Source organism: Drosophila subobscura, chromosome A (assembly GCF_008121235.1).
Source record: "Drosophila subobscura isolate 14011-0131.10 chromosome A, UCBerk_Dsub_1.0, whole genome shotgun sequence".
NCBI lineage: Eukaryota > Metazoa > Arthropoda > Insecta > Diptera > Drosophilidae > Drosophila > Drosophila subobscura.
Window position 1 is genome coordinate 5145942 of NC_048530.1, and position 26095 is coordinate 5172036.

The following is a 26095-nucleotide window of genomic DNA, read 5'->3' on the forward strand; positions in this document are numbered from 1 at the left end:
AAGCTTCAGCATGATTATGTCCTGCAACGGGAAATATAACGTTAAAAATAAAGCTGCAGCAATTGAAGTGATCGCTCATGTGGGAGCCAGTGGAGGGAAAGCATGAGGGGGGGTTTAAGTGGTGCACTGAAAATTGTATGTGGCAACAGCAGTGCAGAGGGGCAGCGTACGAGAGCGAGAGAGGAACAAGTCAGTGCAAGAGAGAGGTGAATCTTTGATACCCTTGCTGAAAGCATTCGCAAGAAATCCTCGATGACATTTAATTGAGAAAAAGTATTTGGTTTTCAAAGGTATTCCTCACAGCTGATGTGATGCTTCCAATCAATAACGAAGATGATAGCATACGATGGACCTACAAGGGTATTGAAAGCTCCAGACCTCAAATCAGGCATTTCCTGCTGTCATGAGAACAGGCCAGAGCAAGAGGAGACGGGGCAGGAGGTGTAGAAAATGGAGGAGTAAACGGAGTGGGTGGGTGAGCAGCAGGAGCGTACGATGAAGTAAGAACTGAAAGACTGAAGGCTTCCGGCGTTTGTTCTTTGTGCACTTTGTACACACTCGTACGTGTGGTGTATGTGGGGTGGGATTGTGTGTTGGAACTGAGAACAAATTTCATTTGAATGTCTCTCGGTGGACAAATCAAAGATAACGCCAAAGCAGACACAGCCAGAGAGAGATAGAGAGAGAGAGAGTGCGGAGGGGAGTGTTAAAAAGTAAATTGAAAGTCTGAGAGCAACTCGAGATTCTTCTTCTTGTGATTGACTTTATGGACGATGTGCAAGTGTGAAGCTTTGGCACCGCAGCACAAAATGTCAAAAGCCAATTAAGTTCTGGCCCCGACCCATGCGTTCATAAATCTTCGGCCACATCCGCAACCCCGAAAAAGAGGCCCCGTCCGGCTACCCCGTGAAAGATTCCCCATTCTGCCAGCCAGAAAAAAACCTAATACTAAGCATTTTTGATTAGACACTCAAGCGGAGGAGGATGGGTGGCTCCCATCTGAATGGAGATTCCACAACGGCAGTCCAGTCCAGGCTGCCATGTCAATCAATCTTTGACACTCTCCATGAACCAAGGGAGGGTTGCGATGCGATGCGATGCGATGCGATGCGATGAGTATGTGCCCCCTCACAATTTGTGGCAGAGATTTGCATGGCATGGCTGGATGCTGGATCCTGTGCCTGTGCCTGTGCCTGAAATTAATTTACATAGTTATGCATATTACTTGGGTCATCGTTCAGCATTTTGTAGCGTGGGGGCTCACAATCTGATGACTAAGCTTTGGCAGAATGTTCCAGCATTTATGGGCAAATGGAAGCAAACACAGGCAACAACGATGAGACTTTGTTACCCAAAAAAGTGGCTTAATAACATTCAATGAAAGATTCTGGAACAGTGTTTCCCAGAGATATGGATACATGCTCGTCTATGGAGCTAAAGGAAGTCATTTCTGGGTTGTGGGTCTTTTGTTTCGCCTCCAGCTTGTCAAGCAAACACTTGGCTGCCACTGCCGGCACAGCCCAAGTGGCAAGTGTCAGCAGCATGGAGCATGGCGGTAGTGGCGGTATGGGCGTCGTCGCGACATTCGTTTGATTTGTAGCCCCCCATGGGCAACGGCAACGACAACATCGTCAAGGTCAGGCTGTGGCCCTGCCAAGAACCAGCGACAGAGTCAGAGTCAGAGCCAGAGCTAGAGCAGGGGCCACTCCATGTTGCAATGTCATAAATTCGCTGCACTTGAACCCAGGCCGATGGCCGGGCATAACATTGAATGGCTTCCATTTATTGACCTCTCCTCTTCGCGCTCTGTTCACGCTGCGGCTCGTTTGGATTGGTCAGCACTTTACGCGTCCTTTTCTCGCCATTTTGTCAAAAATGTTTATGGATCCCGTAACCCTCCACGTTGTAGCTCGTTTATGTGCAGACCAGCATGTCGCTTGCTGTGGCTGTCGCTGCTCCAATTGGATTTATGAAGAATCGACGCCAAATGGCTTTATATATTTTATTGCAAATTTACACACAAACACAGCAATTGAAAGAATTGAATGCCAGAAGGCGAGCACCAGCAGGTGCGTTAACCAGCAAAAAGAAAAGAAAAACATTCAGTAGATCTCAATGGGGCTGTCGGAGCTTGGAGCTACAAAACTGTTCCAAGTGGAAAGCGGAAGGTGGAAATATGATTTAAATGTTTGTGTCTATTGGCCACTTGAAGCCAATCTCTCAAGACATCAATTTGAAGTGTCCACAAGGGAAAGCGAATAGCGAGAATGGGGTGTAACGATTAGCGAATGAAGAGTAGCGAATGGCGTGCAACGAATACTCGTAATGTGAGAAGAAAGCAAAACCACTCGCCGCTTCAAATATATTTGTTTTAATTGAATTGTTCAAAATGTATTGTATATAATTGTATTTGTTTTTGGTTTTTCCTCTTTTGGGGGCTCTTCGCCGCTCCATATTTGTATACGTATATAATTATATATTGTATGTATATATAGATGTAGCATTTATTCGATACATATGTATGGTACACAAGTGTTGTATATAACGTTGTTTTGCCGAGGCTCTTGTAAATATTGTAAAACAAGTTAGAACATTTGTTGTTTGGGCAAACACCTTTATGGTACGGGAGTGCCCTTCAATATACGAGTACGATGTGGTTGTAGATCTGTAGTTTGAGTTCGAGTTTAGGTTTCGGTTAGGCTTTAGTGTTTTAGTTTATAGTTTACATTGTTCCACATATTTTGCACTAGACATTTGGTTGAGAGTTATTTACCTTAAGCTTAGAATACAATTTTCGGTTTTGTTCTGGATGGGTTTCCTTTTCTTTTTCTTTTTTATTTATTTGATTTTTTCTTTTTGTTTGGTACAGGCCCCAAAAGGAATTTAAAGCTTTCGTTAGTTTGTTTTTTCTTCTTTCTCCTCCTTCTCCATGCAGTTTCAATCTGCTCTTGGTCTCCAAAATACTTACAACTTACGAGTAGTCTAGACAGTTAGCTAGTACAGATAGTTTTGATAGAGTTTTGCTGCAGCCAAGAAAAATAAATCAAAGAAAATTACACGAAAGTACGTTCTGTTGTGTTGTGGTACAATTTTCCAGAGAGTTTTCTATTCTGATCCATTTTGAGCTTTTTAGGCTTACAAACTAAACAATTAATGACACAGTATTGTACATGTGTACGTATGTATATTGAATATTTGCATTTGTATTTCACTAAATATGTCTATTCTGGTATCCAATAGTTGTGGCAGAAAGACGCTAAGTTATAGAAGTAGAAGAGAAACGTGTGGGTTAGGCATAGACTACATACGTTTGAGAGTAACACTGGATAATGAAGCTAATAATACGAATGCTCTACCATAGTTAGTACTGCTAGAGGTCTGCTTCAGTAATGGGTTGGGCTAGAAGACAGCTTTAACCAAAATTGACACGAATGCTGGATTCCAATGAATCGCTGAAAGGACAAAGCACTTACATATCCCTTCTAGACAAATGAAAGACAGACAGACAGACAGACAGGGGCATGGGCTTTGAGTGTAAATAGTTGGGCAGCGTTTTCTTTCACACCTTTGAATCAAATGAAAAACCACTTACTCCCTCTCATCCCCACCCCACTTACACACTGACTTATACAACAAATATGCGACTTAGTCCTTGGCTGATGGCTGCTCCTGCTGCATCTTGGGGGGCGGGCACCTACACCTGTTCGGCACTCTCATCCAGCACCATGGAGTGCAAGTCCATGGCCGAGCGTGTCTTGCGTGGCGCTCGCGGCATCAGATAGTGACTGGTGCTGGCACCCACAAACACCGAGTTCTGCCTCGGCCGTGACACGTGCGACACATGCGAGGCATAACCTGAAATGGCAAGAGCAAAATGGTTAGACACAATCTCCATTCCGGGCAGTAACTAAAGTCGCTTATGGGATGGTAACAATCGTAACAATCAAGCGAGCGTAAATGCTAATGCGGCAGCCACAGAGAGGGGCACGTGAGCAGGCGCAGCTTCAAAATGTGCAAATTCCACTTGATTTTATGGACATTTAACCAGCTGAAACATTGCATGGCAAAGAGTCGAACAGTTTGTGGGGCTGATCCCAATTTATTTTAGCCTCATTTGTGTCTCATAAGTGGGGTTTGGTGTGGCCTTTTGGCGTGACTCACGTGCAGGTCACGTGCCCTGCTCTGAGATTGAGGAAATGCCCCCACATCCAGCTCAAGCCACACCAACTTAATAGACTTTATTCCGGTCTCCTTCACTCACACTCGCTGACTTACCCCCTACATCATTTTCATCATGCTCCTTCGCATGTTTTATGTGTGTTTCCCCTGTTCGGCACTGTTCGGGTGTGCTCCATGCGTTTCCATGGGATTTAATTGCGCAACATCCCAGTTGTAGGGCAGAGCAATGGCATTAAAGTTGTATTTGCTGCCTCCGCTCAGCGGGCAACTTAATTGTCTGGCAACTCATTAAAAAAGCCAGTACCAGTGCCAGTGCCAGTGCCATTCCCATTACCATTACCAGTGCCAGGATGCGGCATGTGGGATGTCAGACATTGAATCAAGTACTACAGTTGCTGGCCTGGCGTTATTAAACGTTTACACTACAGCGGGCGGCATTACGCATAAGCATTTCGATTCACTTTCAATGAGTAATCTGAAGGGCCAAGCGTCGCTTTGGGGTTCAATTCTGGGCGGGATAATGGTTACTGCTGCTTGAAGCTTCAACAGGGGAATTATCTTATGATTGAACAAGTAACTAGTTGAGGAAAGAACTCTTGTACTCAGCAGACTCGCTCGACTCGTACGCACAAGTGAAGAGTATAAAAGAGAATGCGCAAGAGTTTGAAAAACAGCTTCGAGTGTGGCTTTTGGATGCATAAAGTTAGTGGCAGATCCTCTGTGTTTTAGAAATTTCAGTTCCAATTCCGAGTAAGTTCAGTTTCATTCAAAATAATTTCCAATGATAAAGATACATTTTTTACCAGTGATAAATCACCCAAAGAGTTTCCCCAGCCAACACAAATTTCCACGCCCCTTGTCCCACTGTGCGATGGGGTCTCTGGCGACTCACAGTGGTTAAGTGGTTGGCTGCTCGCACTGCAAGTGGAGGATACTCGATGGATGCGTTGTTCGGCTTTAATTGCATTCGGCACTCAGGCAGGGTTTAAAAGGAGAGGCAAAAATAAGAGAGAACAAGTGGGAAGAGCGACAGCCAGAGGACAGGAAGCAGATGACATATGCAGACACCCAACGCCCCCGCCCCACCGTAGCTGTGTGTACATACCCTTGGCATAAATGTTGGGATTATAGGCCGCAAATTGACACGTCGGCATATTCAGATTATGCACCATGCCCATCGACATACGCGAGACGGATGTGCGCTGTAAAACGAAAAGAGATTGAGTGAAATGAGAGTGAGAGAGAGAAAGTGATTCCAATGCTCACCTGATGCGTTGTCACTGCATCCAGATCGACCAGCGGGCAGGAGCTGCGATGCTGCTGCTGGAACTTTGGCTGGTAGGGCTCCAGCATGCGAATCTTGCCCCAGCGATTGAAAAATAACATAATGGCGCCCACCCACAGGACCAGTACGAGGCCCACAATCAGCACCTCCTCCGTGCGCACAATGATCTTGGGTCCTGCCAGAAGGTAAGCAAAATGTTAGCACCAGAAAAGACACTTGCCTCTCGCTGTCTCTCTTTTGTTTATTTATTTGCACATATTTATGGTCGCACGTACAGTGCGTAAATAACGCAAAAGTCAGACTGGAAATTCAATTATCCTGGCAGCGAGAATTGGCAATGGATTTTGGGATTGGAAGCAGCCAGGACTTGAGCACTTGAATCCAGCCCGAGAAAGCCAAAGGATTTTGCTGCAAGACCTTGGCCAGGTGTGGAATGATGTGCGGGAAATTCTTATTTCAAGGCAAATTTCAGCTTTAGTCGGGGAAATTTATGTGTGGAAACTGAGCGAACTTTTGGCATAGTTTGACAAGTTTGAACGCTTGAAGTGGAACTGTTGGACTTACCCGTGTCCACGGTGCTGCTGTTGGAGTTGGCTCCCGGTGTGGTGCCCGTTGTGAAGCTGCCATCCTCCTCCAGGCTGCTCAGATAGTCCTCAACGTTGCCACTGCCACTGCCACTGCCACTGCTGCTGCTGGCGCCTGCCACTGATCCCGAGGGTAGGGAGGGTGCCGTCTGTTCCACTTCTACCAGGAAATTGGTGCCACGCCAGCCGGAGCCCCATTCTGTGCATGAAATGAATGTTTGATTAGCGTCTAAGTGGAACTCGGATGCGGATGCGGATGCGGATGCGGTTGCGGTTGCCATGGAGAACTCACCTTCCGAGAGGCTGCCTGAAGTAGTGACCTCCTCGGCGTAAGCAGCCAGTCTCACAGCTGCAAATCGAAGAAGGAAACTTCAGAATTGTTGCGTGAGGAAATGATAACAGCGGAAATTTATGCATCTGCGGGCGGCCCTCGCTCTCGTTGCAGGATGTTGAAGCATGTAGGATGCAAAATCAACTGTGAAGTACAGCCAGTCCTTGGCAACAGATTGATATGAGAATTATTTCAAGTTCTGTCGGTTGAAAGTGCTGACAGTGCACCCTGCCCTGCCACATGCCACATGCCACACACGCTCAAAAAACACCCAAGGGATCATATAACTGGCTTATCCCCTCTCCAGCCCCTACCCATGCGAGAGTATTCAGTGGCTTCAGTGGCTTCACTTGCTTGAGCCTCTGAGTGGCAGCTTAGCAAGTTGCACTAAGTGCAGCTGCCAAAGTGCATATGCAAAATGACTGCTCAGCGGGGGGTGCGCAGGGGGTAGGGGACTGTTACAAGAAGCCACAACTTTTGCGTAGTTATTTACTGCATTAAAACTTTGGCCAAGAAACCCAAAAACCAGGAGGTGGGCAAGCCACAGGAGCAGGCACAGGTGAGACCAGAACACACACACAGGCACAGGCACACACACACACACGAGAGAGACAGACAAATGATCTGCAAATAAAGCCCCAATAGCAGCCATGGGTGCGGGGCCATAAAAGAGAATTGTCCATTCAGGCAGCCAGGCGAATGACCTTCAAAGCGTTAGCATTTATCGCTGTCTACTGTCTGCGCCCCTTTCCAGCCCCCATTAGGGCACACTTCACTCCACAGCAAAAGACACTCCCCCCTCTAAGAGAGACTCTCCGCGCCTTCCTGCTGGGGGCCACCATTTATTTCGGCTGCCGCTTCAGTCGCCTAATTTGGTTAATTACATGTGAGATGGGAGATGGGAGATGGCAAATCTATGCCCGCAACGAACTAATTAACATGCCCCTGATGCCACGAATTATGCGCAATTCCCTGTGGGACAGGGACCTGCCCAGCAGCCAGGGAATTCCACACGAAAAACAAACAAATAAAACAACAAACTTCCGCGAAGTTCCCCGTAATTTATGAATGAAGCAAACACAAGAAGAGCAAAAAATACAAACCAGGCACAGAGAAATGGTAAAAGTGCAATAAAAATTCAATTAGAAACGACACAGAGAGGCAGGGCAAGGGACAAACACAGTGAGAGAGTGGGAGAGTGAGAGAGTGGGAGAGTGAGAGAGTGGGAGAGTGAAGGGTAAAATGCAAACCGGAAGGACAAATCATCATCGCTGCAGGTACGAGTGCGTACAGCCCATGTCTGATTGTCGTGGCAGTGCAATATCCTGCTCATCTCCAGAGGCCATTAAATGCTCATTAGAGCCAAACAAACAACCCACAGAAGCAGCCAGCCATCGAATGCAATTTCCATAATCAGTAGCCAAAAATGTAGACAAAGAAATGCCCAAAATGCTCGAGCAATTAACAAAACGTACACACAGAACACACACTTTACGCAATTTGTCACACTCAATTGGATGGAGACTGGGCCATTAGGAGGGGCATTCGGATTTAACTAACAGAGAAAGCGAAAGACAAGGCCGCACTGAAGCGATAAGTAGGTGGGGATTGGGCTCTCGGACTCCAAAGGGAAGACTCGTTACTGTCCGCCCAACCACTTATCAAACATGAGGAGATCTTTGAAGAGTTCATACCCTTGAAAAGCATTTATTGACAGTGTTTATAGAGATTTATCTGTGTACATTTGGGTGCCGAAACAACTCCAGAATATTTGGGTAGAAAAAATCAGCTACTTGCAATTTGCAAATAAATTTGAATAAATTCTAAAAAATATCTAAAACAATTCTAAATAAAATCCAAACAGATTGTTACTAAATAAAGTAGCTGTTTTTTTATTGTATCTGCATCTGTATATAACATTCAATAGCTGGAATCACAGTACAACACACAAACCCTACTGCTCCTTGCAAGTGTAGATAAAGGCAAACCCAGCAGCCTTTTATTTAGACACATCGAAATATAATCAGTCACGTTCACATTCCCATGTACAACAGTTGGAAATAGTACGCAACACATTGCAAAAGTAACTAATAGTAAACCAAATGACTAAAGGCAAGACATTGTAAGCATTTCTTGTTCCCTTTTGATTGCAGTTAAATGATGGACAAGAGGAATGGCCCGAAGCTGTGCATCGGCAAGTCGTCGTTGGACATGCTTGCCTTTCGTCTGGATAATTACAAATATTGCCATGGTATTGGCAGGAAGCCAGTAGTGTCCCGAAAGAAGTCGCTGCCGCCATTCCGCCGATGCCAGTTGGCATCTGACAGGATGTACCGTGGGAAGGGATCTCCGCTCTCCGACGCCTATCTGGATGCCATGGGGGAGAAGCCCAAGCAGAAGCCAGCACGCTTTGCCCTGCTCCTCATTTTGGGCTTTCTGGTCCTAACTATTTTCAGTCTCTCCCAAATGACAATGAGCGGCTTTACGTTCATATCGAAGAAATATCTGATGCTCAAACTCTTTGGCTTCGAGCGTTTTGGCAACGCCTCTTCGTCGTTTAATATATTCAGGAATTGTAATTAAACAAAATGAAGTCTGCCATGTTATAAAATTAATAAATCTAGTTATGGTTGAGTGCAATTATTTGTTGTATTCTTTTTGAGGGAATTTAGCAAAGGGGAGATGCTGATCCTAGAGGTGTAGCTGTAGCTGTTCTCTGGCTTTATCTTGAAGCTATGAATTCTCAAGCAAAATAAACCCTTTACTATGTAATAATTGAACTAGAAATATGAAATATTCTATGGGCAGAAAGATGGAATCGTGTCTTGGGGTTACAGAAGGGAATTTTGAGCTGCAGCAGCGGCAAACACAAATCATTCCCAAGTACAGGCATCATTTTGTTAGATATTATTTTATATGTTTACTTGATTAGGGCAGAAGTAGCTGATGGATGTTGCCTCCACACTCTCCACTGATGGTTTTGCCAAAAGAACACTCCATCGAATGGATTTATGTGGCCAAAGTTTCACCTCCTCGCGACTGGAGGCTGAAATGCCGATTACAAATGTAAATAAACATCAATGTGGGGGAGGAGCGAAAACTCCATAAGCCATTCAATAATTCATAAGAGCGCACAGCCAGACACGTGTCCCCTCCCCACAGCTCACTCATGTCAAACAAACACTGAGGGAGAGACACACGCACACTCATAACACAAACACAATTATAAGTAAGGAAATTCTATTGATTTTCTTCGATTACAGGTGGCATGCAGCAGGGGGGGTCCATATTGGGGAGGCACAGCGCCAGTCACGTTGAAAGTTTGTCGTAAGACTCCAAAATCTGGTGTGGGCAGGCAGGCAGAAAGGCTGGCAGGTGGGGGATACACAGAAGAGCCGCTTACACGCATTCCCCGAACGCTGCTGTCTGCGGCTCTAAAGAAACGAAAAAATGCGCGAACTCGATGCTGCATTTATTACATATATAAAATCTGATACAGTCGTTAAATTGCTTGAAATGTTATTTAACTGTAGTCAACGAGTCCCCAAAGCAATGGCCAAAATGGTGTGCGAAAAGTGTTGCATACCCAGAGGCGCGCAGTCAACTGACAACAGATAAGAAATTGAAGTTGCTTCCGTTTGCAACTTTAAGGGACGCCTCTGCCGAGCAGGGGCTCCTCCCTGTCACACAAACAATGAACGCAAAAAGTCACTTTAAAGCTGGCCCAAAAAGGCATCCAAGCCAGGCGGAAATGTGGCTGAAGCTGGAGCTGGAGCTGGGGCACGTAAAGTGGCCATCGTAAAACGAGCAGAACAGTGGACAGTCAAGTGGGTGGGCGAGGGCAGGGGATTGTGCTGAGGCGGTATGCCTAATTGATGTTTGTTTGCCACAGCAGCAGGAGCAAAAGCAGTGGATGGAGCAGCAGCAGTGAAAAAGCAGCAGCATCAGAGACCCATGGAATGACACTTCAAGCCGGGTACAGTACTGTACCACTGAAACTCTGCGACTCTTTAAGGGAGGAAATCTTTTGATAGGGCCAAACACTCGTTTATTTATGTACCAGTTATCGATAAATTATCGATAGCTAGCGGCAGACTGTACCCACAAAACTGAGTCAAATTTTATATTCAAATATCGTGCGCAAGTCGCAATGGAACTGAATCGCAAGTCAAGGCCTCACACCTGGTCCATGGGCAAATCCCATGACGGCACTGGGCACTTGGATCCAGCTGTGCGGCACTGCATTTGCTTGGATAGAATCAGGTTGCTATTTGTCGAAATTAGGTCCTAAGTAGTCTCGCCTAACGACCAAATCGCGACATGTGTTGGATTTGATTCGTGTGGAATGCCGTTGCTGCCCATGGCCATGGCCATTTGCGATGTATTTCCCCCGGTTTAGCCGCCTCAGACTGAGGTCTGTGCGTGAATTTCCCGCAGGATGCGGAAATACCATGGCACACCATGTCCAGATTCTACTTGACCCGGGCCACGGATCAACAAGTGCGTCCAGCACAAGAGCAAACGCATCGAATCAGACAGGATGAGACGCGACAAGCGCGTCTTCTGGTACATCCTCTGCTCAATCATCATCATTGCAGCGATGGCAATGGGAACTCACTGTGCTGGGCTACCTGAGTGCCGAGATCCCTGTGACGACGCTAGGAGCAAGCACGCGGTCGATTTTATGGCTTTATGGCACCGTGGCAGGGCAAGGAGTTGGTCCCTGGGCTCGTCCTCACTGTCGATACACGGAAAATGCGTTTCGTAAACAAAAATTCACAAATTGAATTTTTGAATATTTTCCAACCACTCACACACACTGACACACATACATCTAGGATACCTCCTCCTGTCCCGCACTGTCCCTGTGTGTTTTCGTTTAGTTTTTTGTTTGTTTTGTTTGGTGGCAACAAAAAAAAGATGCAAAAACCTTAAAACGAAGCTGCATTGATGCTTGATCCACAGATGGTCTGCGGCCAGCGACTCCTGGAACTGGTCATGTCCCTGCCATTTGCCATTGTCTTGGCCATGATGGACCCTCTCCTCGTACTTCATTCTTTTTTGGCCAGATGTCCCTGGTTTCTGGTGCCGGCCCTCAATTGCTTGGCTTGCACTTGTGCCGAAAGTTACATTTAGCTCCGGTTTTGGTTTTGGTTTTGGTTCTGGTTTCAGTTTTTTATTCCAGTTCCCTCCCAGTCACGTTCTCTAACTCTGGACTCTGGAGGGACTGCAGTGACCTGGCTCTTTCTACGCTCCTTGCCGTGTCCTTGCTGCTGTGTCAATGGCATTTCAATTTCTTGGCCATTTGCTGGAGGGGTGCGCTTTGTGCGGCATCTCGTCCTTTGAGCCAACTTAATTGACAGCTTTCTGTGCGTGAAGCCAAGGGTAGCAGCCAGCCAGGAAGCCAAAAGGTGCGGCACTTGCAGCAGGGCCATTCCCTGGGGCCCATCCATGCACAAATAATAGGGAAAAGGAGTCCCGCCTCGCTCTCTTTGAAAATGCAAAGAATTTGCGGAAGCAATCGACAAACGGATTTGGTAGGTGGCAAGAACAGATTCCTTTTGCTTCAGGACACTTTCGTTACACATTGAGTGGCTCCCCTTACCGGGTACTCTCAAGGCTCTCAAGGCTGTCGACTGTCGGCTTCCGTTTCCGCTTTGGCTGCCGTTGGATGGCAACTCATTTGGATTTCTAATTCCCATCACGTGCAGCCAAAATGCGAGTTGCAGCGTCACGGAATGACGGCATTACGTGACTCCTACTTCGACTCTGACTCTTCGAATGCAGATTTAGATGCAGGACTTAGGATCAACAACGGATAAGCAAACACACACAGAGAGAAACAGAGAGACAGAGAGGGGAGAGAGAGTGCAGGAAAGCCCCGTAACGGAAAGGAAACTCCGCCCGCACGTTTTCCCAAAGGCAAATATGCGGGAAATTTTCACGATTGCGTGTGAAAATGCAACAAGAAATGGCAGCAGTCTGCCGGACTTGTGGTTAGTCCAAGACTAAGCCCGGGAAACAGTCCCATCCCTCTCCAGGCAACTGCTGGCCACACGCGAAACCCCCCAAGTCAGTCGATTATCAGTTTGATTTGTGGCTACGCCAGCCGAGAGATAAAATACAACACACTGGAGAATGTAACGCCACTTAACAGCAAAAATAAACACAAAATAAATGCACTTATGCAGGGGAAATATTTGTTGTTTGTTCCTTGAAGAAATATTTAAAGAAAGAGAGTCGGAGATTTGTGTGTGTTTTGTTGAAAGAAAAGCAGCAATGTGTGGCGTCATGCACACGACATGTAAATGCGTTCCCTAGTGCTACTTTCGTGGTGTTTCTATGGCAGAACGAAGCAATGAAGCAATTGGATGACTCGAAAGGGTTTACTCTCTACTGATAGCTGAAATAGTCAAACATTTGCAACAATAGTTATAATTATTATTATAATTGAAGTAAATGTTTGTTTGCCTTCAGTTTTGTGCTCTGATTTCGCTTTACGTGCCATCTGTTGGTTCAACTTTATTCCCCATGGGCTAACATCATTTGGAATCCATTCACCTGCATTCATTGAGCACCAAACGAGGGCGAATTTACTTTCATTGCCTTGCTCAATGTTGATTTCGGTTTTGGTTCTTGGTTCTTGGGTTTTGGCCTTGGCTCGAGTCCAGAATGAAAGCAGCAGCAGGAGCCGCAGCAGGAGCGCACCGAACTCCCATTGAGGGAAAATTCAAGAGAAAGGAGAACGCAGAACGTAGAGCGGAACAATGGATGCAGATCGGACAGCTGCGCTCTGGCCCTGGCCCTGGCTTTGATTCGATCGATGGTCGGTGCACTTGTGGCCGGCGTTAACGGCGTTCCGGGGACTGCGCCACGGCGTTTGCACAACAATTGCCGCAGAGGCCAGAGGGAAAGCGACGACGGCCCACGCTGAGTTACAGTACAATGGTCCAAGGACGCGGCACGAAACGAACAGGGAGAAGGACAACTGCGCCTGCGATTTGTGTTCTGCGTTTTGTGGGCTGCGCAGCATCTCCTGTCTATTGGAAAGTTTTGTCCAAGCAGCGACGAAAGGGTTGAGGGAGGCAGACCAGACCAGAGCAGAGCAGTGTACATCCATTATTTATGGCTGTACAGGCAGAGAACAGAGTGCGGGAGATCCTTAACTCGTTGGCCGATATCGAAAGTGCTCGAATCAAGGACATGGCCAGGCCAGGCCAGGCCAGGCAGGTAGGAGAAGGTGAGAGCTGGGATCTAAATGTTGTTTTGACCAAATTGCCGTGGCCATATAACATTTGTCGTGATTCCACATGAAATCCCCTTGGCCATGTCGCGCGGGGATTAGGCCAGGCTAATCAGGTACGCGGCTATCAGCGCAGCGAAAGAGAGATGGAGATGGAGATGGAGAGAGAGAGAGTGCGTGTCCCTTTTGGTGGTTTCCAGGAAATTCGCAACAGTTGAGTGAAAGCTACCTGCTGGCTGCTGGCTATATAAGAGACAGCTGCCTGCTGGCCACACCAAACAGTTGACAACGAACCTCTCCAGCGAGAGAACCTACAGCGTGAATCATCCAGCGAGAGACAGTCATAAAAGTCATGGGTTGTTGTTCGAGCAGCATGAAAGTGAAGGAGCTGATGGCCAGGCCAGAGCTAAATGGCAGCAGCTACAATTTGGCAGCGGGCAGCGCCAGTGGCAGTGGCAAGCGTCTGTATAGCAGTCGCAATAGCAGCGGCATGGGCAGCAGCTCCTGCAACAGCAGCACACGGAGCAGCAGTCGAAGCATTTGGAGTCGCAGCAGAGCCATCTGCGATGACTTTTCCGAGCAGCCACAGCAGCAGCAGCGGGCAAGCGGGGAGCTGGAGCTGGAGCTGGAGCAGGACCTGGAACGCTCCTGCGGCTACTACACATGCAGCAGCTCGGCCTCGACACCCACAAAGCAGCAGCAGCAGCTGATGCGCACCCAGGACATGAGCAACAGTTCCGCCACATCGAACGATTCAAATGAGTCCACAAACTCCATTGATGGCTCACCCATGGCCAGCAATCTCGAGTGGGAGATGTACATGATGCAGCAGGCGCAGCGAATTATGCCAAAGACCTCGTCGCCCATCAGTCAGCGACGGGGTGGGGCTGGCGTCGATTCCTACAACAAGTGGCGCAACTATCTGCAGGGCACACCCGCCCACATGCTGCACAATGTCAGCCACATACCGGAGGCCATTGCTGGCCACTTCTGCCCCACCAACTTTCCGGCCTTTAGCGATCTAGAGGAAATGGAGAGTGCAGCCAAGCGGTTCAAGGTGGATGTGCACATCCAGCAGGAGCAGGAGGAGGAGCTCATGGCAATGGAAGAGGAGCAGGAGCCACTGCACACCACCTCTCAGCTGCTGGCGGGGCATACGCACACCATCACCACGGACCTGTAGTGCGGGCCAGCCAAGCAGCTCCGCCTGGAACGGAGCTCGTCTTTGGCCTCACCCCCCACCACACACACGACTGGCAACAGGTGTGCCAAACAACAGCTGTCAAACAGCTGGGCAACCCAAAATTCCTCACTCACAATTGCCCAGCAATGCTAATTATAAACGGATTGCTCCGATCCACCTCTTTTTTTGTGTAGAATAATTTTAGGCATAAATGAGCGACAAATTGAATAATGCAAATACAATTATAGAACAATTGAAACAACCAAAGAGACTTTTACTCTTACTCTAATTTACTTTCTGATTAACCGAAGGAACCTCGCCAGCAGGCACATTTATTACTGAAACACAAAATATTTGCAAGTGCCACAAAATAGTTGTGCAATTTTGTTGAGCAAGAATCTGCCACTTAGCTGATAAATATCTCAGTGAACAAACAGTGGGAGATTAACAATTAAGAAGTGCTTAGAAATGCCAAGTTAAATGCAGTCAAGTTGCTCGAATTTATTTGTTTACTTAGGAGAAAGAGTGCGAAAGAGGCTCTGCACAGGCCACAAAATGCCCATCGACTGTGCATATTTGGCATATTTACTCTTTGGCACTCAATATTGTCAGTTGCATTAATTATCTGCAATTTGCAAGCCTACTAAGGGCCACAAGACAGAGGGCAGAGAGCCCACACACTCCCGAAATGATTGCCCATAATCGTATCCAAAATCCGTTTTTTGTGCGGAACAAGCGTTCCGTGAAGTAGAATTATTTGTTGAATAAATGTTTGCCTCTGGCAATAATTAATGCAAACGAACCAAAGCCAGTCAAAGCCGAAATGGATAAATAAATCGAAGCCACAGACAGGCACACGCCGGACCAAATAAAACGATTATGGATTATGGCCTGGCCGAATGTTTGCATACATAATTTGCACGGAGCAAGGAGTTGAAGGGACTCGAACAGGGAGCACCCAGAGTTATGCACCAGGAAATACAAAATATTATGTTGTTGGTTTGGGTTATCCAATAGTCTGCTCCAAATTGAAAGACTTCTTGGCACATAATATGGAATATCTTTGGCTGCATGTTTCTTCGTTTCTCTGGCAATAGAAATGTGCTTCTCGCTCGAGAATAATTATTCATCCTCATTTATTCTTTCTACCTTTACCAGCTCGACTTATCATCAAAAATATTTCCCGTGCTGAAACATTTACATGATCAGAAACTTCAATTATATCCCCCACCGCCAGCCAACTTGTTTTGTATTTGCAGGATATTTGTGTTTAATATTGATTTTAGGTGCCTGTCCAATGAGCGCTTGTCCAGTGTCTTTAGTGACCGTTATTGCCTCCCTGGCGCCCCACTCATTATTTCCACCTGAGACCTTCGGCCCCTTGCCTCGCCGTTTTTGTGTGCTGACAAGCTGCTTTGAGGCTGCCCTCCTGGCTTTTGCCATTCAATTGATATTCCCAGCGGAGTGGGTGGCACAGGAGCGCCTGGAGTGGGTGGTGGGTGACTTGCATCAGCTGCCATAATTGGCGGCAGTGGCCCTCAATCGTTCAATCCTCAAGTTTAATCCATCAATGACGTGAACCCTTGGACTATAATTTCCGACTTGTGGCGGACCCAAAGTGCAGCAGCGAGTGGGCAGGGCTTGGGTCCAAGTCCTAATTGCCGCCACTAAGAAATGCATTCGAGGGGGGCGGCAGGCGGGTGTCGCACCCAGTGCAGGTGTTCCTTTCCGGACTTGATTATTGCAAAAGTTTTTCTCTCTCTCATTCGCGGACAGAGGGACAAAGGGACAGAGGGACAATAAATGAAAAGTGCAAAGTGAAAAGTTGAGTTCGGGTCACCGCACAACCAGCCAGACGGAAAGTGGCAAAGGGGAATGAGTGCTGGGAGGGCAGGCGGGGTGCAATGAGGTGCAAAATGTTTTGCTGAGAAGTTACAGTTGTTGCCGCACCCTCGAGGTGCGAGGCAATGCAAGAGTTTTGTTATTTAATGTGCTCAATTTTCACTACAACTTTTCGCTCTTCACACACACACGCCCCAACACACACACACACACACACACACACACATATATATCAAAATTATATAGAATTATTAAGTTTCTTCATTTTTGTGCCGTTCCGTCGAGGGCAATAAAGTGGCAGAGGAGGAGAATCAGAGTCGGAGGGACACAGCCAGAGGCATGGAAGATTTTTCGCTCCCCTCCCCCTAGGGCTACACCCTTTGCCTTCATAAATAAAGTGAGGAGTAATGTAGGGAGCTATTTTATATGGATTTAATGCATAAAAGAAACTGCAAGAAGACGACTCACTCTCTCGCATTCTGCCTCCCTCTCCGAGCTTCTTTTTGGGGTGCAAAATTGAAATTGTAATTTACGTTTTACCATGAGAGCAAAGAATTGTGATGAGAATAAAAGCAACTTGGGATGGAGCACATGAGGAGCGAGGCAGCAGGACGAGCCAGCCCAGAGGGAAGGTCAGCAGAGACCACAGGGAAGAGAAAGCTGACAGCGAGAGTGTGAGAAAAGTCAAGCCAGGAAATGGGGCAAATAAAAAACACAAAAAGGGAAAGAAGAAAGCATCAAAGTGCAGAAAACTGCAAAGCGAAATTAGGAAGATTTTTTCCAACAAATAAAATGGGAAAAGAAAGCCAACAATTCGCCGCAATCATTTGAAAAATCAAAGAAAATATTTAATAAGTAATCTTAAAAAAAAGGATTAAGGATTTCTTCCTTATTCTGTTTGATTTTGAACTCTTTTGCTGCCCTTTTGCTATTTTTGGCATGACTCTTCGCATGGCCTTGGCTCTGCCTTGGCGCTTCTCTTTCGCATTGCTCTGCCTGACCTTCTCTGATTCCACTCAATTTCCTTTGCCTTATCACTAATATACTTCTTTCTTCTGCCACGAAGCATACGCCGCACAGAAATAAAGCCAGAGCAGAAAAGTGCCAGAAAAGGGCAAAAACAAGAGAGGGGAAAACCAGCGTGGGAAAAGTGATGAACAAGAGCAGGAAAATAATGAAAATAATGAAAATAAGGGAAAACAGTGAGCATTGGGTGTTTCCGTTTGTCTGCTAACCCCAAGGAGAAAGGGATTTCTCTCATTTCCGGACAGCTTTTCCGCTCGTTAAATCGCAACCCCTCCCCGCTCTGGGCATGGCTTTGGCAGTGTCCTGTGCTGGCATTTAGCCCCGGACCTCCATGAAATATGCAAGTTGGCATGCTGCAATCGCTGCCTTCACTATGCCACCAGGACTGCCTCCGGTCGTGCCGCCGTTCCTGCCTCTTTTTGCTCCTGCCACCATGCCAGCCCCTGGGAGACAAAACTTTAAAGTGACAAACTATTCGAGCAAAATGCATAATTCAGCCAGCCAAGCACCGGCACCTGGCTCATAACAGCAGTTCCACCAGGGCAAAGGGCAAAGGGGCAACGAAAAGGGACTTTGGTGCCGTTTGACAGCCCTGCCCTAAGTGTTTGGCTGACTCCAGAGCGGCACGACACTTTCCTCCAGACCCCGCGAGGGAGCTAAGCAGTGCAGAACAGAGTAAAGCAGGACAGGGCAGGGCAGGGCAGAAACAAAGACCGTCTTAAGAGTACAAATGAAAACAAAAGGCGCGAGGGCACATCTCAAGTGCTGCTCGAGTGCCTCATGCTTTGTGCTCGTCCTGGAAACTGGAACAACAGGAGCAGCAGCAAGGAGCAGCACATAAATCCTGCGCCGCTTACTGCCGTAAGCCCCTCGAAATGGCAAATCGTGCAGCCGTGAGCCGCTCTAATTACAATCTGCCACAATTGAGGATTGCTCGGCATTGCGTGGCCAGAACGAGTTTGAGAGAGCCAGAGAGATTTCTGCAAGATGGCAAGGGTATCTGGCAAGTCGCGTGCTTTGCGGTGTGAAATCTGGCTGAAGATTAGGCACTGGGCCGGGGATCATGGCCGCAGATTAACAGATTCCATGGAGCGAAAGGGGCACTCAAAGCGGGAGACTCGCAGGGCGAAAAAGAGCGCTTGAGCGCTAGAGAGAGAGAGAGTGGGTGTGTACAAGAGAGAGAGCATGTGTGGTAGGCGTGGTTAAGCTTGTAAATCCACGCAGCGACGGGATTAGGACGCTTCTTGCGGTTTTAATGCTGCAGCTGCTGCTGCTCCTCCACGCGCTATGCGTTGGCCCTGTACCGTTTGCCCTAAGCCACATTTAAGCCATTTAGAGACGCTGATGAATTTATGGGACCGTCCTCCTCTCTGGCACTCTGTTCTCCTCTGCTGCCGCTCTGCTGCCTCTCTCCTCTACTTTTGCTTATTGATTTTCGTCATGTGTGGAGTGTGGCGCAAGCGGGAATCCGATGAGTGCAAACAGGAAAAGCTCCGAAAGCTGCTGCCTCTGCCTCTGCCGCTGCCGCTGGCACTGCTGCGGGAGCATTCCATGCCCTGCTGATGGATAGTTCCATTGCTTGAAGCTGGCAGCCGTTTCCCATTCCCATCCACATTGCCAGGCCTTTTTCCCTCACCCTTTCGCAGCCAACAACGAAATTGAAAACCAAGTTCAGCAAACAAAAAACATTTTCCTCTTTCGCTTGACGCTTAATCAAACGCAATTATGAAAAGCATGCGGAATACGCACCCACGCGGTTGCGTTGCGACTGCGGCAATGCCCAGCAATCGAAGCAAAAATAAATGCAAATGAAATCCCAATAAGTCCGTGAAACTTGCATAACTTTAAATTAAACTTAAAATAAACAAATGGCATTGGCTTCAGTTTTTTTAGATTTTAGATTTGATTTTTACCTCAAATATCAACGCTTGGCTATGCCTCTTCCAGCTAAAATATGGTCTGCTGAGTGTGACTCAGACTTAAACTAAAATCATTCCCATTATTTTCACTCTTTGCTCTGTCACAAACGAATTATTCAAATCACTGCAACTGTGCACTCAAATGTTACATGATAGAAGCTGCACTCCGAATGGTTTATTAACAATAATTCCATCACCTATACTCCACCTTAACTGGCATATCAATTACAGGGTACGAGGACACAGAGGAGTTTTGGCTGGCAAATTGTAAACCAAAGACTGTCAAAACATTCAACCATCTCTCTTTCCTTCAGAGTGTGGGTGTGGGTGTGGGTGTGTTTGTGTGTGTCAAAATCACATTAGATGCTGTTAACTTTTGGCAGTGACTGCGCGCTTGTGGGTGGCTCTAGCTCTGGCTTCAATTTCGGTTTTTTGTTTGTTTTGCCCATCAATACTTTTTTTTGGTCAATTTGTTTGCTTGCCCACAAATTGATTGATTGCTATTGATGCGTGATTTGTCCTTAACCCTGCCACACACACACACCACACACACTCATATGCGTTTTGTCCTTGCCCTTATCCCTATCCCACAGTCACACGACTGAGATTTGTGGTCATCCCTAAATGGCTTTTCTTTCGTGCCACTAAATTACACAGAACCTAAATCAAAAAGCCACCAGTGAGTCTCTCAATCAAGTGTGTGGATACATATGTATGTATGAGGTACACATTTATTTATGTATTTATTTTGCTTACACTTAACTTTGTATTAACTTTGTTATCTCCTCGTGCACAGATTGATTATGTGCTCCAGTTAAGGAGCTTAAAGATAAACGCGGATATTAAACGATTAAGCATGACTAAATAAAAGGCAGATGACAGATAAAGTTGGGCTACAAAAAAGGGATTATAGGTATGAATAGCGTACAAAATAACATGAACGAAAGATGAAGATAGTAGAAGTGAAGATAGTTCTCTGGCAGAAATAAACGCAGCATTAAGGAAGCCTTGAATTTCTGCAGCAGTGACAGGATCCATAAAACACCAAGTACCATTCGATTCACAGGAGAATCGTCAGGGAGAGCGGCAGCTATGTATGGAAAGCGAATGGTACAGCAAAACAGTTCAACTTTGATGCGAGCCATTTTATCTTCATTTCGAAGGGGCAAAACTTCTTTGGGCAGCACTCTCTCTCCCCCTTTGGCTCCAGGGAATTCGTTGACACCTTTACACCCACACACACACATAGAGACAGGAACAGCCCGTAAGGAACGCGAACAATGCTTTGTCCTTGTCCTGAAATGTGCAGCAGTGGGCGAGGGAATTTGATTTGCATAGGGGAAAAAGTTGGCGGAAAAAAGGATTACAGATGCACTTTTTTTGTGTGTATTCTAAAGAGCGAGCTGGAAAGGCAGCAAAGGGTTGGAGTACACAAAAAAAGAAACGCTGATTTGTATGCCAGTCGTTTCTTGTCTTTTGTTTTTCCATTTATTCGTTTTGGTTGCGTTTTATGGTATGCCAACATGTTGGACTGCTCGTAAAAATCGCACGCCATTTTCTGTTGTTTCATTTTTGGCCAGGTAAGAATCGAATTGCGTGAGCAGCGGGGAGTCTGCATTTTGGCTCTAAATTTAATTGAAAAACCCCGACGAGTGAAATGGAAATGGCAATCAATTCGGTTTTGGGACATTGACAAATGCATTGCCATAAAATATTTAAAGAGAAAACCCACACACACACACACACACAGACCCACGAACAGCATTAAATGCCGGCCACAGGCCACCGCACACAAATCATGGATGCAGATACAAATGGAGCTGCTATCTGATGATTCCCAACATGTCGGCTGCAATTTCGCAGAGCAATCAAATAAACCATCGAACAAAACTCAATTAAAAGCGAGTGGATGTGATGGCTGGCGCATAAATAGGAGCAATATTTAGAGGCACGTTCAGGGGCAGGGGCATTCTCTTCAGGGATGCCACTCACACACCCACACCCACACACACCCACACCCAAAGCATACTTTCGGGCGTGCCCGCCGAGAGGTGTGCTTGGCCAAGGGCCCGATAAATTGTTTCTGTCACTCCCCTAGCTACAAATATGTACAGAAGTTCCCTTGATCCACCCTCCGCGACCTTCATGGAACCCTTTCTAGTTAGCAGGGCAACTGCCACCGACAATGATCTCTGTCCCAGGTCCCCAGCACCGGTCTCTGTTCCCAATTCCCTGCTCCCTCTTCCGGTGCACATCTCTGGTTCTGTCTCTGGTTTTGTTTTTGTTTTTGGCTCTGCTAAGGACCGCCCCCATTCTATTTCTCTGCGTGGGGCACATGGCAGTTGTTTTACCCCTACCGAAGTGCTGTCTGAGAACTTAAGGCCGCGTTAAATATTTTTCTATATTTTTTGATCATACTCAAACCAATCAGTGGATCTTGCTCTCAATTTGTAGTTCCGATTGGCATGTCCTCGAATTGGTTTGCAGAGCAACTCCTCGCATCTACAGGGTACATCAGAGTTCGTCGCCTCTGCTACAAGTTCCTCTCGTTGGCTGCTGGTTTCCTGCTGGAATTTGCGAATGAATTTTCAGCTCCCCACGCCACAGCGCCGGAGGACATAGCTGACCACAGGCCACACAACACCGGCCACGTTCCTCCCTCTGGCTGCTGTCTCCTGTCTCCTGTCTCCCGCTTCCTGCCACTCTTTTCACATGTTCAGAAAGTGGGCAGCCAGTGGGTGTGCCACTAGTTGTAGGTGTCGTTAAAGAGCGAGAGACAGAGAGCGTGAAAAAAGAGAGTTTTGTTTCCATTTAAACTCAATTAGGAAATGCATTCAATGGCATGGCCAGAGGTGTGGCAATAACAAATCTAATTAATGTGTGTGTGGCAAGGCTTTTACTTATGCACTTTTGATGCTAGCTCGTTCCTATTAACCGCTTGGACAACACAGGCACAACCCGCGCACAGAAAGAGTCAGAGGGACAGGGAAAGAGTCAGAGAAAGTGCCAAAAGTGGGAACGCGCTGAGGGAACAAAATTGATGAGGGCATTGCTGACATGGAAAAGCCACGGCCAATGCTGCCTGATTGACACACAAAGCAAGCAATCTGCTGGACGTCCAAGTCACAGCTCATACCCTGGCTACCCCCTCATCCATCCGAATGCCACTCTCTGTGTCTGTATGGGGGCTCATGGCTCCTCCCTGATCTTTGTACGTAGTGGCTGCCACTGCAATTCATTAACAATTTCCCCCTGAAGCCAGCATCCAGCAGGCAACAGCTTGCCCCACGGCTTAAGTGGCCTGCCTGTACGACAGCTTGAGTGGCGTCTCCTCTGGCAATTGCCAGACGCTGTACATGTCGAGAGGAGGATTCCAGCAGGCGACAGCAAATGACAGGACCATTAGACAACATCGCCTGGGCAGGCCCTATACATTTGGTTGCACGTGCAACCTCAGCATCGTGGCCATAAAGACAAATCCCCGCATCGCCAAATGTTGCTGCCACTCATAAAACTATGCAAAAACAAGAGGGGATTATGGTCAGGCGGGGTTTTTATGAAGGTAGCAATAAGACGACCCACGACCCAATACCCAACACCCAACACCCAAATCCCTATAGGCAGGTACGGTAACAGGCAGGTATCCCATCCTGTTGGGTACCTGTAGGTACCAGCGCCAGGATATATAAAGCCTGGGGTAGCGGACAAACGCCATCAGTTGCCAGCGAGACAACAAAGAGAGAAGAACCTACCAGAGAGAGACGGAGAACCAATCAACAATCCAAAAGCATCATGGGCAGCACACACTCCAAGAAGCAATCCGAGGACACGACCAGTCAGGCAGCTAATGGGATCTGCTGCATGGTGCTACGGCCACCACGGCTCGCCACCATACTGCGCATGCTGCGGCGCCACCTGAGTCCGGCGCAGAACAAGCAGAAGCTGAAGCAGAAACAGAGGAGCATGGCTAAGCGCCGTGCCCTGCTCCGACCCATGCCCAGATGCTCATCCTTTGGCTCCTGCGGCACCCTGCTGACACCAACCAAGCGCCGGACAACGCCCAGCTCTGGCTCCGGTTCCGGCTCTGGCTCTGGCGCCATATCCACTGCCGATCTGCATTACGCACAATGGAAGTGCATGTTCGAGCAGGAGCGGCAGGAACAGGAGCAACAACAGCAGCAGCAAAAGGAGTCCCAGCACAACACCAGCGAGGCACTCTCTGGCCAGACAACGCCGCGGGGCTTCCCCTCGCACACGGATCCCAGCCGCTGTCTGGTGCCCGAGGAGCCACTGCCCTCGCTGCAGTCCCCACTGTACGACTACGTGGGCGACCTCAAGGTGCGACGACGCCTTAGCCTGCGCAGTCCGCTCCGCGGGCCCTCCACCAGCCGTCAGCGGTCCCAGGCCCAGGCCCAAGCGCGGGCGCGTCTGGAGGCGCAGCTGGAACGTGAGCTGCGCGACCTCGAGGAATACTACGGCGGATTTCACTTTTCGCAGCGCAGCGAACGCTTTGTGCGCATCTGAGTGGCGGTAACCAGCCAAGATACTTATAGCCAACATTGTGATAGCTCGTAAGCCTAGTTCTAGTTGCACTCCAGCAGGGGAGTTGAATAAAATTCGTAATAAAAATGAAATTGAACAAAATATTATTTGAATTATTAGGGGGCAGTAGAAAAGAAGATATATGTACATACATATATGTACATATGTACATATGTACATACAAACTGGTAATCAGTGCAACACAAAACTGGAAAAAAACGCACTTCATTCGATGGAGTGTGGATTTCATAGCTCTCAAATAACTGTAAACACTGCTGGGGTGTCTCTCCAAACACACTTCGCTCTGCGCTCAAGCAAAGACCGTTTTCGGCTATTCTCTGCTGTAACTGTTTTTCGCAACAAAATCGTTTTTGCGTTTCTATGCGTGTTCATGCACGCAGTCATGTGCTTTGAGCTTTTGAGCTGTGTCTGTCTCTTTCTGCCCTCTGTCTGATCAAAGCTGCAGACAAATCGTGTAGATGAAAGCTCCCCGTGCAGCCGTTGCAACGTTTACAACCAGCTTAAGTTGTTATTGCGAAACGCGATCGTGTCTTTGTTCAACCGAAAAGCCCGCAGCAGACAACACAAGCAAGGCAAAGCGAGAGCGAGAGCGAGAGCGAGAGCGAGAGCGACTGTGCGTGGTCTTTTTCTGACTTTTTAAGTGACTAAGCGATCCGCACAGGCGAAGAGTGTTGACAGCTGTTTGACGAGCGATGGAAGATTTATCACAAATGAATATCATAAGACGATGTTGTTTTTTTCACATATTTATGCCAGCCATTTTTGCTGATGTTTTGGGCTTATATTTATTTAATTGGAAATTTATATTTGGTGAATTTTTTAATTTTCCAATCACACCTCGAGCCACACGACCGATTACATATTTTAATTCAAAAAGCCAACGGGGGCTCGAGTGTAACAAGGCTGGCAATAAAAACATTAATAGCGCTAAATAACTGATGGAAATCGCCTATTAATGATTTGCTTCCCGCATTCGGTTTCTCTACTTACAGCAAAGCATTAGCAGCATTTTGTACATTTTCTGACATTGAACGTGTGAATATTTTGAACCGATTTTAATACTTAATGCCGAGTAGATCCCTGCGCTCTGCACTATTTTTAGCACAATTAAAATGCGCAGAATTCTGAATCGAGAGCATCACAATTATTGAACAAATGGCGAGGCGAGGCGAGGCGGGGCGAGGCAAGGCCTAGTGAATGCCTCGCAAGCAAAGTAGACACTTGGAATGTGGCGCAGGGTCAGAACGGAATGGGGGCAGAATGGGTGGATGGCTGATGGGTGTTAGACAAATGAGAGGCGAGCCAATTAATCAGTTGCCGCCAGCCAGCCAGAAGCGGGCCAAGAAACAACAAAAGATGATGAGATGCAACAACAGACAAAAGGCAGACATCAAGAGAAAATGAAAATGAAAATGAAAATGAATATTTTCTAGCAATTGCTGTTTTGGGCAGGGGCGAGGGCAGCCAAGGGAAGCACTTTGATGGGGCCGTGTCCGACTTTATGCTGGTTTGGATTTTACTTTTTCGGTTACCCATTCAGCAGCGCAGAAAGTTTTCCGCTTTTCCTCGCTTTTCATGACTTTTCAATCAGCCAATTTGCTTTACAATTTGTGAAACGACTGACGATGGGTGGATGCCATGCCCGTTCAGCTGCCCCCCAAAATACTCGGACTCGGAATCGATTGGCATCGCGGGGCTGACGGATGCACTTCATTCAGTCACTCAAATATGCCATGCCAAGCCGTCCCAGCTGTGGACAGTGGCACATGGCGGCTGGGAGATGCCACACAATAATGCAAATTTGCCCAGTGAAATAATTTTGCGGCATTTGTCGAGACTCGAGACTCGAGGCGCGACCAGCCGCCGGATGCCAAGTTGAACGAACCCGCCAAAAACGTATGAAAAACAAAGACAAGAAAAGACCAGAGAAAAGCACTTGA

General features: G+C 47.3%; 3 protein-coding genes across 3 annotated transcripts in view; 2 read left to right on the forward strand and 1 right to left on the reverse strand.

Moving 5' to 3' along the window:
• Positions 1-2512: 2512 nt before the first annotated feature.
• LOC117901976 overlaps positions 2513-26095 on the reverse strand; it is a 37766-nt gene continuing 14183 nt past the window's right edge. The window contains exons 2-6 of the mRNA XM_034812983.1: positions 6341-6397; positions 6029-6247; positions 5446-5639; positions 5285-5381; positions 2513-3855 (exon numbers count right to left, since the gene is read on the reverse strand). Coding sequence (XP_034668874.1) covers positions 3695-3855; positions 5285-5381; positions 5446-5639; positions 6029-6247; positions 6341-6397 — 728 coding nt within the window. The 3' untranslated portion in view covers positions 2513-3694. The remainder of the gene's footprint in view (positions 3856-5284; positions 5382-5445; positions 5640-6028; positions 6248-6340; positions 6398-26095) is intronic.
• On the forward strand, positions 13911-14806 carry LOC117901984. The gene has a single exon (XM_034812996.1). The coding sequence runs from the start codon at positions 13975-13977 to the stop codon at positions 14803-14805; it is 831 nt and encodes a 276-aa protein (XP_034668887.1). The 5' UTR covers positions 13911-13974; the 3' UTR covers position 14806.
• On the forward strand, positions 23352-24116 carry LOC117901993 (protein nullo). Its single transcript, XM_034813008.1, has one exon. The coding sequence runs from the start codon at positions 23385-23387 to the stop codon at positions 24114-24116; it is 732 nt and encodes a 243-aa protein (XP_034668899.1). The 5' UTR covers positions 23352-23384.

What these genes read in the sequence shown, in the direction of transcription:
- LOC117901984 (XM_034812996.1), top strand. Translation starts at nt 13,975, where the DNA reads ATGGGTTGTTGTTCGAGCAGCATGAAAGTGAAGGAGCTGATGGCCAGG.
- LOC117901993 (XM_034813008.1), top strand. Translation starts at nt 23,385, where the DNA reads ATGGGCAGCACACACTCCAAGAAGCAATCCGAGGACACGACCAGTCAG.